The sequence below is a fragment of the Podarcis raffonei genome, chromosome 1, assembly GCF_027172205.1.
Source record: "Podarcis raffonei isolate rPodRaf1 chromosome 1, rPodRaf1.pri, whole genome shotgun sequence".
NCBI classification, from domain to species: Eukaryota; Metazoa; Chordata; class Lepidosauria; order Squamata; family Lacertidae; genus Podarcis; species Podarcis raffonei.
This window is the reverse complement of record NC_070602.1, coordinates 22,923,932-22,938,933: the sequence shown is the minus strand read 5'-3', so window position 1 is coordinate 22,938,933 and position 15,002 is coordinate 22,923,932. Positions and strand designations below refer to the sequence as shown.

At 42.9% G+C, this 15,002-nt stretch overlaps 1 protein-coding gene across 10 annotated transcripts in view; it reads right to left on the bottom strand.

The window, feature by feature from the left end:
• The window catches only part of LOC128407835 (cation channel sperm-associated auxiliary subunit beta-like), a 38,805-nt gene extending 25,772 nt beyond the window's left edge, over nt 1-13,033 (bottom strand). The window contains exons 1-9 of one of the 10 annotated variants that reach the window (XM_053376716.1): nt 12,946-13,033; nt 10,484-10,559; nt 9,670-9,761; nt 6,565-6,717; nt 5,285-5,345; nt 4,476-4,571; nt 3,687-3,833; nt 1,944-2,036; nt 673-791 (exon numbers count right to left, since the gene is read on the bottom strand). In XM_053376716.1, the coding sequence (XP_053232691.1) occupies nt 673-791; nt 1,944-2,036; nt 3,687-3,833; nt 4,476-4,571; nt 5,285-5,345; nt 6,565-6,717; nt 9,670-9,761; nt 10,484-10,559 (837 nt within the window). In that variant the 5' untranslated portion in view covers nt 12,946-13,033. Of the gene's footprint in view, nt 1-672; nt 792-1,943; nt 2,037-2,345; nt 2,371-2,457; nt 2,629-3,686; nt 3,834-4,475; nt 4,572-5,284; nt 5,346-6,564; nt 6,718-7,351; nt 7,513-7,642; nt 7,937-8,017; nt 8,114-9,321; nt 9,423-9,669; nt 9,762-10,483; nt 10,560-11,855; nt 12,002-12,945 lie in introns of those variants that run through there. The other 9 variants (XM_053376781.1, XM_053376708.1, XM_053376734.1 and 6 more) reach the window with 9 other exon arrangements.
• Nucleotides 13,034-15,002: the final 1,969 nt, after the last annotated feature.

Genomic DNA, 15,002 nt, shown 5'->3' with positions numbered 1-15,002 from the left:
AATATGCAGCAAAAGTGAAGCATGGGAATATGAAAATAATTTTTATTATTTATACCCCGCCCATCTGGCTAGGTTGCTCCAGGCTGTTAAGACCTTTAAAATTTGCCCTTTCAAGTTCCTTCCAAAGTTTCCCACTTCCCCTAGCATAGAAAAAGACCACATGCTTCGTAAGGTTAAAATGGTTCACATACAAATTCTCTTCAAAGGTCTGGTTCATATGCTTTTCCACACATCAATCAGAAACGTTGCACAGGCAGTAAAACTTGGTTTAGTTCCAAAGTGGTGAAAGTTTCTAAATTATTGATATAGGAACACAAGAATGGCTTGTGAATGCCATGCAGCTAAGCTGGAGCAACCAGCTTAGCCTTTTCATACACTTAGTTCATCAGGAGAACTGGGGAGAGAACAATTAGTACACAGATTAACAACGCAATCCTAGATGTGCCTACCCAGACGTAGTTCTCACCATCTTCAATGGGACTTACTTGCAGGAAAATGTGTATAGTAGGGTTATAGTCTTAGGCTGAATAAGATTGTCTTCTGAGCAGACATGTATGGCATTGGAGATCTTCCAAACTTAGCTTTTTTGCAGTATGCTTACCAGTGGTTTTTAAAACATTAGATGACTGGGGGGAAGGAAACACAGGGATATTTAGAAGTGCACATATGTACCTGCAACAGCTGTCCAGTTTTAATGCGCAGATCATCACTGATAAATAATCCTAGTGAGGTGAGGAGTACAAGACGAGTATTTGTTACGGTGAGATCCACAAGTGCAAGTCCGTAACAATCTTGAGGAGAGAAAAGGCACTGTGAGTAACCTGAGTTGCATCTCTCAGACTTCCATCATTACTTGTTATAGACATGGCAAGTTACACCCATATTGAGACACCCAGATCTGTTGGGCAATCCATGCACCTGATATGCATTTGAAGAAGGTCTAGATCTATGTGGTTTTTAGAGAGGGGGAGTGATGAAATCTGCTCTTTCGAACCCTGCTCCTTTGCTGCATTTTTTTAAAAAAAGATATAGCAAAGGCAAGTTCAGGGGGCAGCAAGAACAGAGGCTGACTCTTCTGACCTTGCCCATCTGACTTTGTTGCCCCAGCCACTCTGGCTGGCTTCCAACACATATAAAAAACAATAAAACATTAAACATTTAAAAAAACCACCTTCCCTATAGGGGCTGCCTTCAGATGCCTTGGGGGTCAGATAACTCCATACCCTCCTGTATTTCTCTGATGAAAATAGGGCTATCCTAAGAAAAAGTGAGGCATTCTGGGATCAAATCAGAAACCGGGACAGCTCCTGTAAATCTGGGACTGTCTCTGGAAAATAGGGACACTTGGAGGTTCTGCACTCCAGAGTAAAAAAAATGGCAACCCGGGGAACCACAGCTGAAAGCACCAGTAGCCCAACATGCCAGATTCAAGGCTGGCGTCAGTCAAAAGCCCTAAACAGGCTGTAGAATCTGACCTGTCAATCCCACCCCAGGGAGAGAAGACCCTAAATGCTGAGGGATGAGGGTTCCCATATCCAAGAAGCTGAAATTTGGGACCCAAGGAGGCAGAGATTCTTTCTTATCGCTGTCCAAAGAAAGGGGATGAGGGAGGGCTCTCCAGATCCTAGGGTTTTGAACCACACCACATCACACCACAACCTTCACTCTGACACCTACAATTACTGTATTGGTCTGAATATAGGCCACACTCCCCCCCCCCCCAAATCTGGCTCACATAAAAGCTGAGTGCAGTCTATAGTGACACTCTTATAAATAGAGAAGCTATGTTTTGAGAGATCTCATTTTAGGGGTGTAGTCTGTATTCGGACCAACCCTGTACATTCTATGAAAGTGCAACGTGTTCTAAGGCCTTGGGGTAGGACAGGCTACAAATAAAAAGGAAATGCATATGGGTCAATTAAACAACTGAAAATAAGAATTACCGTTTTCCAAGATGGCACAAATGGTAGCAGACAAGTTAAACCATACCGTATCCCCATCCATAAATCCACTGTCAGTCAATCCTAAAATTAGTCCTACAAATACAAAATAAAACAATGCATTACATGAAAAGTGAATCACAGTATAAAGCCAGGCTACCAGTATTTATGACACTGTTATAAAGCTTCATATTTCCCAGAAATCTCAGCAGTGTAGCTGGTTTGGTTCGCTTTTGATGAAGAGATGACTGGAGGTTTCTCTGTGATATTTGAGTTTATTTACAAATATATGCTGAGCCTGGGTAGAAGCACAACTTATCACCCCAACAGCAGCAAAATCAGGAAATAAGTGCCCCTGTATCCACAGATGTAGTTACAGACCTTAAATACTCAGCTCAAACCTACTTGCACACACTGAAAGAAAGCATGTCTGCCTGCTTTACTAGTACCACATATCTAAGTTAATAAGCACAAGCAGGTGGTTCAGTATGGCGTGGGGTGGGGGACAGTTGCAAACATATCCCTGACGTATTCCTGTGGTTATTGTAGAATACGCTGCAGTGTAGTGGTTGTGTCCTGTCCTCTCCTTCCCACCTGAGATTCTCAGCAAAATGCTCTAAGCAGTCATGCTTTTCACCATCACACACATATTTGACTAAAAACAAACAAACCAGTGAGCAAATAATTCAAATTAATTGTTTCTATTTTTTGGGGGGGATACCATTTCAAAAAATGCATACCTACCATTTATTCCATCTATTTTGAATGGTCAGTATGCAAGTGTCATTGCTTGCCGAGCTAAAATAGTGCCAGCGATGCACAAGGTTTGCAAAACTGCAAATGATCTTTTTTTAAACAACAACAACAAAGTCTTTTCCATTGCTGTGAGAGGGAATTGTCCATGAAGGCTGCACCAGGCCCTCTGAGAACAACAGAATGTCCTCAGTCCTGTTGCTTCAAGGGGAGCTTGCTCCTCTACTCCTTTCAAAGCACATGGCAGCAAGAAGGCCTTTCCCTACTGCCTAGGGTTGCTGTATTTCTAGAAGTAAAAGTTGCTGAGCTTTTTGGGGAAAACTCAAAGCTATTGAGCACACATTATTTTAGAAAATAATGAAACTCAAAGTTGTTGAGCTCAAAATTCCGGACGTTTAGCCGATTTTCCGAAATCCCCCCCCTGGACACTATTTTCACCAGTTAAATTACGGACATATGGCAACCCTACTAGAGAGTGGAACAATTTAGAAGGGAAAAAAAGTAAATAGGAACAGAGGCAGTGCTGAACCCTCAGACTATCTCATAAAGGAATTTGCTGGAATGTGAATTCTAAAGTGGACTCATGATTTGATCCAGGTGGTGACCTATCCAGATTGAATCAGGCAAGTCCTCTTGAGAAGCAGGGTTTCCACCATCACCCCTACTGACCTGAAATAATAGACCTAGATTCGCACACAATGTTCCCCAAGGGGACACATATGCACACGGAGCCAGCATTTCACAGGTTAACAGCTAGTTGCAGAACACTCATGTGTAGTAGAAGTGTAACAAATGCATTCACAAGCAAAACCAACTGCATTTGATGAGACTTACTCCCAAGCAAGTATAGGATTAAGCCCTAGCCAACACAGTGGGACTTACTTCTGAGTAAACAAGTACACTTATTTTATTTAAACTTTTACATCCCACTGTACCCATTTGGAAAACGAAGCTGGTGGATCAGCTAATTATGTAAAAATGCAAGACACTTACCTATTTTTCTTGTTGTATAAATCAGACCAATTACTGCTACATCACTTGCACAAGGAGTTTTTGCTATTTTGATATTGGCTACTTTAGACAATGTATCATTAACTTCCACGTTTTCACCAAGGGTCCAATACCACTGAAGAAGAGGATCTGCAAAAGAGCACTAATGTTTAAGAAAGCAAAAATTCTTTCTGCTTTTTACTTAAAGAGTGAAGGAAATATGCGACTATCTCTGAAATTTGTGGAGACACCCTTGGAGGTGAGTAAGGGATGTAATCAGTCTGGTCCAGGGTTGGGGTGGGGGATGGGAATGGGACTGCCATCACTGTGGTGGAAGGTAGGGGGAAATACAGAAGTGGGTGAAGGCATACAGAAGAGACAAGGTTGTCTAAGTCTGCTGGAAATTGAAGAGTACTAGGAGACCGCTTCAAGTAATGAGTACCTTCCTTAGACCTGTTCTTAGTAAAATACACATACACACACACACACACACACACACACACACACGGGATGCTCTCTTTTTTCATGATGGTGGCTATCGAAATCCTGCCAGTATTATAGTTTGTTTTGATTGAGATATTTTATGTGTTGCAATTTTATCATTCAATTCTTTTGTATTCATATGTATCAATGTTGTTTACTGCTTTGGAGCCTTTGGGCCAAAAAAGCGGAATATAAATAAAACATTCCATATCATATGAATAAATTCAGAAAACTTAATGTCCGTGCTAATTTCCACAAGACCACAATTACTTACAAAACCGCAAACACTCCCTATGAGCTATGACGTACCTCGTATGACATCCAACAAGGTTCCCGTAGTAGTGAACATATTTAAACCATGATGCATATTAAATTTTACAAACCATTCCTCAATTGGATTAATATCTGTTTCAGCGGCATGTACAAGAAAGACAGAGACAGATTAGTCATATAAGTACACAAGTATTATGGGTGATATCCAACGTCAAGCAAACAGGCCTTTGCTCACACAACATGGTTTCCTTTTCTCCTCCCTCTTGCAATCCCCACGACCAAACCCTCTGGAGCAAATTTCAGGGGTCCATAGGGGGCAAAGACTTGTTGCACAAGTGGAAACCCATTCCACTTGCAGATAGACACAAGTGGATATTGCTGTATGCTTACATCAATATTACTCGGCTACGAGAGATCGCCAAAGTTGATGATGCCTACATGCTCTTCTCTAATGTTGCCTACGATAGAGTACTGCTCTTCAACTGAATGAACATTCCTGCATATTTTTTCTGGCCAATTTATTTTTCTCTTTTTTTCTATTCAGACTTATAACACACCCTTCACCAAATAGTGTGAGTTACAAAAATAAGTGCAATATACATTATCCCGAAACTTGCTTTATCTCCACTGAAGTTGGTATACTACTTATGCACCATTTGAGATTGTGCCAAATGCTCACTACCAAGTTTCCAAATTTCCCCCCTGCTAGCAGGATTTTGTGTGAAATTTTTCTTTTGAAATGAAATGTACTCACCACCTTACGTGAGTACAAAAACAGCAGCAACAACACAAGGAAGCATCAATAGCCAGTGAGGATAAATAAGTGGAAATTATAAATCTCTCACCTGTATTATATGTTATCTCTTCTCGGTTGATTTTAATACTCCACGAATCCACACCTTCTCCCTTTTGTTTAAAGAAAGGATGGTAACCCAATATTTTTAGTCTTAAATACTTGAAGAGTCACATACATTTAGGTGCGGACTGATTTTCCAATTATGAATTTTCGTAGTCTCATAGCTTATGGGAGGTGGCAGAGGGACGAGCGGTGAGAAAGGGCTCATCTCTCTGCCGCCACCCGCCTCACTTGAGTATAAACCAAGGGAGGCTTTTTCAGCATAAAAAATGTGCTGAAAAAGTTGGCTTATATTCGAGAATACACGGTATGTTTTGAAGAAAGAATTGAACAAATTCCTATGCCCCACAAATAACTCAGAGATGCATTTTAAATAAAAGCACACATTCTACTCATGTAAAAACACCAGGCAGGTCCCACAAATAACCCAGAGATGCATTTTAAATAAAAGGGCACATTCTACTCATGTAAAAAGATGCTGATTCCTTGACCGTCTGCGGGCCGGATTTAGAACGTAATTGGGCCAGATCTGGCCCCTAGCCTTAGTTTGCCTACCCATGTTCTAAAGAAATGCTTGGACTAACTGATATTATAGTTTGAAGTCTTGTTTGTTTCTGTTATATTTTGCTCCCAAAAGACCCATTTATCCTAAATAAAATCCAATATGGCAGACATGTCTATACAAAACATTGAGATCCAAACATGAAATTTTGCAGGTAGCCCTTATAAATAATGTTTAAAACCATGAGTGCAGATGCACCTCAGGAACCTGCCTTAAACCAAGTCAGATTGCTTGTCCATCTAGCTCAGGCCGGCCCAACTTTTATACCAAGTGGGCTGCAAGAGTACTCTGACCATGTAATCTGTGGGCCACACACTGCCCTGATGCAGTTAGCGCTTTCCCAGCTTCGGGAAGGAGGTAATAGGGTTCTAGTACCTTGCCAGAGCCTTTGCGCCTCCTTTCCCAAACCAAGCACCTCACTTAGCTGGCTTTGGGAAGGCAGTGTGAGGGCTGAGAGGGCGTCAAATGTTGCTGAGGGCCAACAAAAAAGGTCTTGAGGACTGCATGTGGTCCTTGGGCTACACATTGGGCCACTATAAGTTTCCAGCCGAATGTTATGGCATTGTTTAATAAGTATCCGGTGACAGTGGCTGTCCTGAGTTCAGGCAGAGGTGACCTGATCCCTTTTCACTGGAAATAGCCAGGGAGTGAACCTGGGACCTTCTGCATGTAAATGATGTGCTATGAGCCCTTCCACAATCCTTTACCAGAGTCATTTTGAAGTAGAAGACTTTGGAGTAGGTACTGTTGAAGATCTGGATGCTGGGAGCAAGACCAGCTGAAGTAAAAAGAACTAGATTCTTCCGTCTGTTCTCCAAGGTGTCTGGCTTATTGATATTATACAAATGACAGCGGACAATCTTTAACAAGGGGGGGAAAAACCAGGATTAACATACGAAGCACATATCCACTACATCTGGAATTATTAAAATTTTAAATGGCAACCTAACAAACTGAACTGTTGATTTCAAAAGCGGAAGCTGCAATAAATAAGGCTTTAAGGAGCCAGAAAGGAAAGGAAGGTAGAAATCCTCATTTTGTGGGACAACTTGCCCTCCCCCTCTCTCAGATGATTTTGCCTGCTTTTGGCTGGCATGGGCAAGTGCCACACAGAATTAGGCAGTTTAGGGTTAAAGTAGAGAAAATGATCATTATCTAACAAATTAATATACCTGAATATCACAGGGCAGTTTGCAATATAAAAGCACAAAATATGTAGCATAATACCAAAAAAATCCCACAATAGATTCCCCCCCCCAACACATTTAAAAGGCCATGGATGGTTTAATTAGCCAAAACGCCTAAAGTGTTTAAGTTTGACCTTCTGTTGCACCCCAGGGCCCCTTCCTGCCATTCTTCCTCTTCCTTTCCCTGACAATATCCTGAGGCAGTGTTGGCAAGGCTTTCTTCATCAGGCCAGGCCTCCTTCCACCTGCCCTGCCCCACCCTCCTGCCCTGGGGGTCCTCATAAGGGAGCAATGCCTGAAGGAAGACCTGTCAGGGGAGAGACTTCACCAGGCCAGGCCTTCTTCTACCTGCCCTGCCCTACCCTCCAGCCCTGGGACTTCTCATAAGGGAGCTGTGCCTCGAGGAAGAACTGTGAGGGGAGAGACTACTTCAGGCAAGGCCTAAAATGTTTAAGTTTATCTTCTGTTGCACCCCAAGGCCCCTTCCTGCGAAAATTACAGTATCCTGAGGCCGTTTTTTCCACTGTGTCTATTTCATAGGCATAGATCTATAAATGCGGAACTGGCGCCTGTTCTAGGTGTCTTTCTTTGGAGTTACCTCAGGAACTGCTAGCCCAGCATCTACAGGGGTCTCTCTTCGAGGGTCTGAGCACCATGGTGCCTACAGGCACCAGCTTGGTGGTCCCTGGCTTTTTATTTTAAGTTTTATCTCAAAAGAGAAAAAATGCCCCCTCAGAATCTGGTTGGTTTTGAAGGATTTGCACAGGGCAAAAACTGGCAGGGATGGTTTCCCTTCTTGCCTGTTGGTCCATCCTATTTGCTTGCCAACCATGGGGAGGCTTTTCAGAAAGCAGGTGGGAGCAGCAGCAATGGCTGTACTGTGTCTAATTTTGTGTTTTTCCATGCCCCGCACAGCAGCCAGGATGTGTTATGCCACACTCCCCATGGCAGCCATTTTGTGACTGGCACTCACAGCACTTCCTTCAAATTCAAAATGTGTCCACTGCCCCCCCCCAAAGGTTGGCAGCCCCTGATGTAGCTCCATGAAGTTCATGCTGTTCATATGGCAGGAGGGAAGAAAGGGAGAATCCTGATTCCAGACCCATTAGCTCTGCAGCATGTAAAAGAAATTACCTGGCTATATTCATAGCTGCAGCAAGTTCAGAAGCTAGAACACCCTTTTATTGTTTATTTAAACAAACTGCAATACCATGTTGCCTCAGCAAGAATTGTGTGGCCCCCCGGACTTGGCTACCAGTCCCCGGCGGTCTGGCAGAGTTTCCAAGCGCCCAACTTATTTAAAGGACTATGTTGTTGGACATGTATCACTGTTGGTCTAAGTATGGGAAATGTAACCGATATGCTTTTGTGCCTAATTGAACCATTACGTGTAGTGCTGTATATAAGGAAACCATTACGATTGTAACTAACGCCTTATCTCGGTGGGGAGGGGTGTTATGTATTGAAGTTCTCACCCTGGGCCAGCAGGGGGATACTGTAGATAGTTTTCACTCAGGTCCACGTCAGTTATTTTAGGCGGGAAACCCTGGGTTGTTGTTGCTACAATGTTGATAGCTGGCTGCCTATAAAAGCAGGCCGGCTGAGCTGTTTGCTGTGCAGTTTCTGTTCCAGCTTACAAAATAAAGAGCTGCTTTGGAGAAATCGCTGTGTCGTCTGCCATGTCTACCCACTATTCAACAGTTATGATGCCAATAAATAAATAAAAGTTCTTTAAATCACATATGGTGTTTTTAAATCCAAGGGGAGTCTGAATAACCAATAATATTTCGCTCCATTTAGCTAAGCTTCTGAGTCTAACCGCTTCCGATTAAGTTAGCGATGAGAGCTAACAATCCATTTAAACAAACCACATTTTTCTGTGTACAAGACGAGCTTTTCTGACCCCAAAATGAGGTTCAAAATTTCAGCTTGTCTTATACACAGGTAATGCTGAGAAGGGACGGGCGAAAGGTTTTTTGGCGCAAGCCCAAGATTGTAAGCGGCGATTGGCCGCTTGATTGTTGGGGGGCGGGATGCCGAAAATCGCTCACCACCTGAACGCAGCACGCAACCGCTCGTGTCGCTTACAATTGCTGCTTACAATTTCGGGCTCATACTTCGTTCCGACAGGTGAGCCATTTTTGGCATCTCCTCCCCCCCAACAATCAAGCGGCCAATCGCCACTTAAAAACTCGGGCTTGCGCTTTGTTGTGGCAGGTGAGCGATTTTCGGCATTGGCTGCTTGATTGTTTGGGAGGGATCCCAAAAATCGCTCACCCGCCGGAACACAGCACACAACCGCTTGCATCACAGCTGCCTGATCACCGCCATTAGCCCTCCTGATTCCCGCTGCGGAAGCTAATAGACAGCTGCTCTTGTCGCAGCAAGCGGGAGCATGATTGGTGGCCGCTGGCGGAAATCGGGGAGCTGATAGTGGTTTCCGTTTGCGTCACTCGGTTGTGTGGGGGGGGGGAGGGAAATAGCTAAAAGAATTGATTAGCTAATTCTGCTGAGCCAAAGAATGGTATATCGGCAAGTTATTCCCCACTGCCATAATACAAATGCATTATTTGCTGAGCTACTCCCCATTCAGTTGCAACTGGAAATACATTGCTGGAAACTTACCAAACTTTTATCTGTAAGAAACAATTTAATTGCCTTAGATGACATATTCCGCTCATCTCCTGTGTAGCAAGAAAAACTCGAATTGGACACCACTGAGTGAGAGAAAAAATATATTGAACACTAATATATTCAAAGATGATATTACAGAACTAGAATATCCTGAAACTCAAATAAAAAATGAAATTGGGGACTGAAATAGATCGCATTGGCTTTTGTGAGTTATAAATAAAAAAATACAGTAGTAATAATCACATCAACAACATTTGATATTATTAGCAGTCTCAGGAAGGAAGTTTTACTGGGAGACATGGGAATTAGGGTGGGCAATAAGAAAATAAATAATACATTTATGATAATCTTTAAACCAAGGCTAGACTGCATGGGTTTGGACAACCAAATTAACCTTTGTGCTTCAGTCAGTATCTTCCCAAGCTCTCTCACTGTGGCTCACTTGACTCCTAGACAACACACATTCAACATCATTAGCAAATATCTCTTGCTCTTTAATATGGTGGGTTTTTTTAAAGAAGCTTCTTGAACCTGCTGCAGTAATATATATATATATATATATATATATATATATATATATATATAAAATATTGGATTCAGTTCCCCAAACTGTGCGCACACATTTCCCTTTTAAAGGTGGGCCCTATAGTGATACATCACTCAGACAAAATAAAGTTCTGATCTTTATGGAGTCCTTTGCAAATCACAGCACATGCAAATGCATGGCTGCAAGGTTCAGTGCACTAGTAACTAACCAACCCGTATGCAAGAATAGGAAGGTGAAATAAAGTAAAACACAACTTACCATTTACATTGTAGCTAAGTCCTGATGAAAGTTGTAGAACAGCTGCAAGCACAAGATAAAGCTGCAACAGCGCCATCTGTAATTGTAAAAATAATATAAATGTGCCTTTAATTCAAAGCTATATATAAAGCTGGTCCCCCAGTAGTCACATGATATGCACAGTGACCAAGGAAGACAACAAGGATGCAGATAAGAGCAACATGCTTGGTCATCAAAGAGTCCCCTTAGGTGCTATGGAAACTGCAAGCTGAAGCCTGCTTCCTGTTCCAAACACTGGGTTCACCTATGGCAGAAAGAAGATTTAGTTCCCACCCCAGATGCAGACTATAAGCAGCTGGTATGTGCAGGATCAAATTATTTCTTATGAGCAGGAAACAATAATACTCAATCATAGATACCCCCATTACGCCTGTTTTTTCAACAGAGATACATGGTAGAACAATAGAAAGCTAAATGTGGGTATTCACATTAAGAAAAAAACTCATTTGAAAACCAAAGTAATACCAAAGATCTATTTAATACTCCCAATATATGCAAAAGAGTCTCTTTGTCCTTCCTACAATGTTAATAATATTATAAAGCATTCTAACCACTGCACCATATTGGCAACTTGTAATTATAATTATATCATTATTATAATATAATATAATATAATATAATATAATATAATATAATATAATTAATGTAAATAATTATATCATTATTATCATTAAACAGAAAGTGTGAATACTTTCTTCAGCAGATTAATGAATTGTTACATTGCCTATTATTGGCATGGGGGTGCCATACTTGGCATTATCTTGTGCCCAAATTAAACATGTCTTTCTTTCTTTAAACCATTTCTATACCACTTCACATTTTAAAAGTAATCTCTAAGTAGTTTTTCTGTCTTAAATAGAGCATTACTAAAAATCCAGGTAAAACATTACAAATGAGAGTCAGATACATGCAAATACAGTAATACTCCCCAATGGAATGCAGCAAAAGAAAAATCCAGCAAAACAAAATCATTGGGCCAATTGTAACTGCATGCTGTCTTGTAGAAGGCAGTCTCCTGAAGATGATAATGTATGATTTGGGGTGACCCAAAGCTTATGGTAGGGTTCATATCACCAGCACAAACTTTGGAGAGGTCACCCATTTCCAGTTTTATATTATTTGATTACAAGGCCAGTAAATGACAAATTTAAAGATGCCCAATCCCTCTGTTTTTCTCAAAAAAAATCCACAGAAAGCTCTCCATGCAAACAGAACAAAAAATATGGGGCTTTACAATCCCTGCTATTCCACCCCCGCCCTTGTTTAATAATGGCTGCTCTAACTCTAAAAGGGAAATAATTTTAACTGTCCTTCCTTCGGGGAAGGTTCTCACATGCCTTCTTTGCCGAGGCTGTGTCAGTTTTGCTGAGCCATCTTTGCCACTTCCAAGAGAGCCAGCCAACTGTTTGCTTTTATCTTGGGTTCCACAGGCTGACAGTTGGAAGAGTTCAAGTTCCGTCACAGTGACTCCTAATAGCAACAGGACTCATAAACTGATCCAGCTTCAGAAATGCTTGTGGGGATAGATTTTCAGAATTTAAAATTATGTGGCAGGAATAGGCTACGTGGAAATCTTCCCGTAGTCCTCACATAAAAATGAGGGTCAGTGGCTCCGATACAAAAACTACACAGGAGACCTGTCCTCCATGTTAATTTCCTCAGTTCATCTGCTGCTAGAACCACATAGGATGCAGGTATATGAAGTGGGATTCTTTCAAATTAAAAACAAAAAAACCCCACAGTTGCGAGACTACAGTGAACGCCATGAGGGTATCTTCAACCACCCAGTTAGAGCTCCATCTAGGGCAGAAGGGAAGCTGATAAAAGATGGAAGCAAATGGAAGAAAAAACTCAGGTCTCTGAATAACTTGTCTTAGCTGAACATCTTCTTAGTCATAAAAATGAATCACTTCCATTAGCAATTCTCTTTAAAAAAATTAAAATACGTTAATCCGTTTTGTGGGCGTTTCAGTTTGCAAACAACAACATAACAATAGTATAAAGCAGGTTCACCAGACATGATTCTGCATTAACTATGACAACAGAGATGTCTTCCAGTGAGAAAAGGCAGCAGGAGGAGGCACTTCTACGTCATTTTTTTCTGGTGGGACAGGAGCAGCATGCAACAACAGCGACAATGTCTGACTTTGTCTTACTTCGGCTCTCTCTCGAGCCTCTACCTACTGCCCATGAACAGCAACATCTGCAGGAGCAGGGAGCCTGGGAAATGTAGTTCCCTAGGGCTCCTTTCAGCTAGGACACGATGGTTGCAATGCAATGGTGACCTGCTACAGGCACCCAAACCTCGGCCTGCCAGTAGCCAGTGGCGTAGGAAGGTCAGGTGAATTCACCAGTGCGGAAAATTTATTGTCAACCCCGCCCCCCCATTGAAATTATTAAAAGAAGGAAAATTAGATACTTACATCAGTGGTGTAGATAAGGTTTATGCTGCCTGTCACGGTCACTGAGTTTGCCGCCCCTCTTGCTGGTCCTCATGCGGGAGTCCTGTCGATTTGCCACGGTCCTCCCCTCATCTCCCCTCCAACTGTCCTTCCCTTCTCCCCCCACTCCTAAGGGGTGGGAAAGAACTCAGTTCCTGTCACCTCAGACTCCACCTCTTCTTTGCTTTACTTAATGCCTCATCATCTTCTTGGTTTCTCTTGCTTCAGGCACAGACTAAAGCACCTAAGTGCCTAAAGTGAGGCAGGAAACAGTTATGCGGGGAGATGTGGAAAGGTGGGAGGGGGCACAGAGAGAGAGAGAGAGAGAGGAGGAAAGAGTCGCCCTGTTAATTTATTCACAACTTCAAAAACACAGCCCATTACACAGGAAAAGAAACCCAAACGTGCAGCCCTGGCCCTCAAATGAAAGGTGACAGCAGGCGACCACAGCCTCTCCCGCCTCCGTGCCCTTTTTGGGAGCCCGTGTCAGCCCCAGAGGGACCCTGCCTTGACCCGTGAGCAGCACAGCTTCAACCGCGGCCACACAGACACACACAAAGCACCTGAGGCGAGGGCGGGACCTGGACAGGCAGGGAGAGCACATGTGCTCGGCCCCGGCCACAGAGGTGGGAAGGGGACGCGATGTAACTCAACCCTGCTCAGTCCCTTGATGTAATCGTGTGCAAACACACAAACACACCGTGCCCAGACCTTGCCCAGCCCACCACCGCCCTGGACGCCTCCTTTGCCTCAAAGGAGACCGTGTCAAGAAGAGTTCAGCCGGCATTTTGTCACCTCCCTCAGGGATAACACCCGGGGCGGCCTGCACCCCCTTCCTACGCCACTGCCAGTAGCCCATCCCCAACACCCTCTTAATGAAGGGAGAACCAGACGCCTCACTGTTTGTTGTAAAACTCACATTTAAGTCACTAAAAAAAGTTGGAGAGCACAGGTGACACAGATTTCAATGCATTCATAATCCCAGCTAGCTGAACAGGTGTGTGGATGTGTGTGTGTGTGTGCTCCTCAGCATTGCTGTTCTCTACTACAGACACTTTGTGGCAGCAAAGCACAACATTTTCTGCACTTCAGGAGAAGAGAGTTCTGCTCCTGCCTATACCCAGCTCTATCGACAACAAAAAATTACCGTATTTTTTGCTCTATAAGACTCACTTTTTCCCTCCTAAAAAGTAAGGGGAAATGTGTGTGCGTCTTATGGAGTGACTGCAGGCTGCGCGGCTATCCCAGAAGCCAGAACAGCAAGAGGGATCACTGCTTTCGCTGCGCAGCAATCCCTCTTGCTGTTCTGGCTTCTGGGATTCAGAATATTTTTTTTCTTGTTTTCCTCCTCCAAAAACTAGGTGCGTCTTATGGTCTAGTGCGTCTTATAGAGCGAAAAATACGGTATATAAAAACCAGCTGTGCAGAAATGACTTACATGAGGGACACTAGAGGGCAGCATTCATACTGCCAAAAAAGCACTCTCTGGCTGTATCTATACACTGAATTAGCAGATATTTCCTCTCCTCAGAAAAACCTGAGAACTCAGCTGGGGGAGGGAAGAGCTCTGACATTCTGTAACACAGTACTCCAAATGCAGTCGCATCATGGATTTATATGACAGCATTATGCTATCAGCAGTTTTTATTCCCAATTCCTTTCCTAATGGCTCCTAGCATGAAATTTGCCTTTTTTAGAGATGCCGCACTGGGTTGGTATTTTCACTGAGCTTCCCACTATGACTCTGATTCCCGCCTAATATTGGAGGCAGAACACAGCCATCATGACTAGTAGCTATTGACAGCCATCCCTCCATGAATTTGCCTAATCCTAATCTTTTAGAGCCATCCAAGATGGTGGCTGTTGCAATGCACTGTGTGAAGAAATGCTCCCTTTCGTCTGACTTGAATCTTCCAGTGTTGACCTCTATTGTATGTCTATGAATCCTAACGCTATGAGAGAGGAAGCAAAACACATTCCTCAATCCATCCATATTTTTATTATGTCCCCTCTTAGTCACCTTATTCTCTAAACTAAAA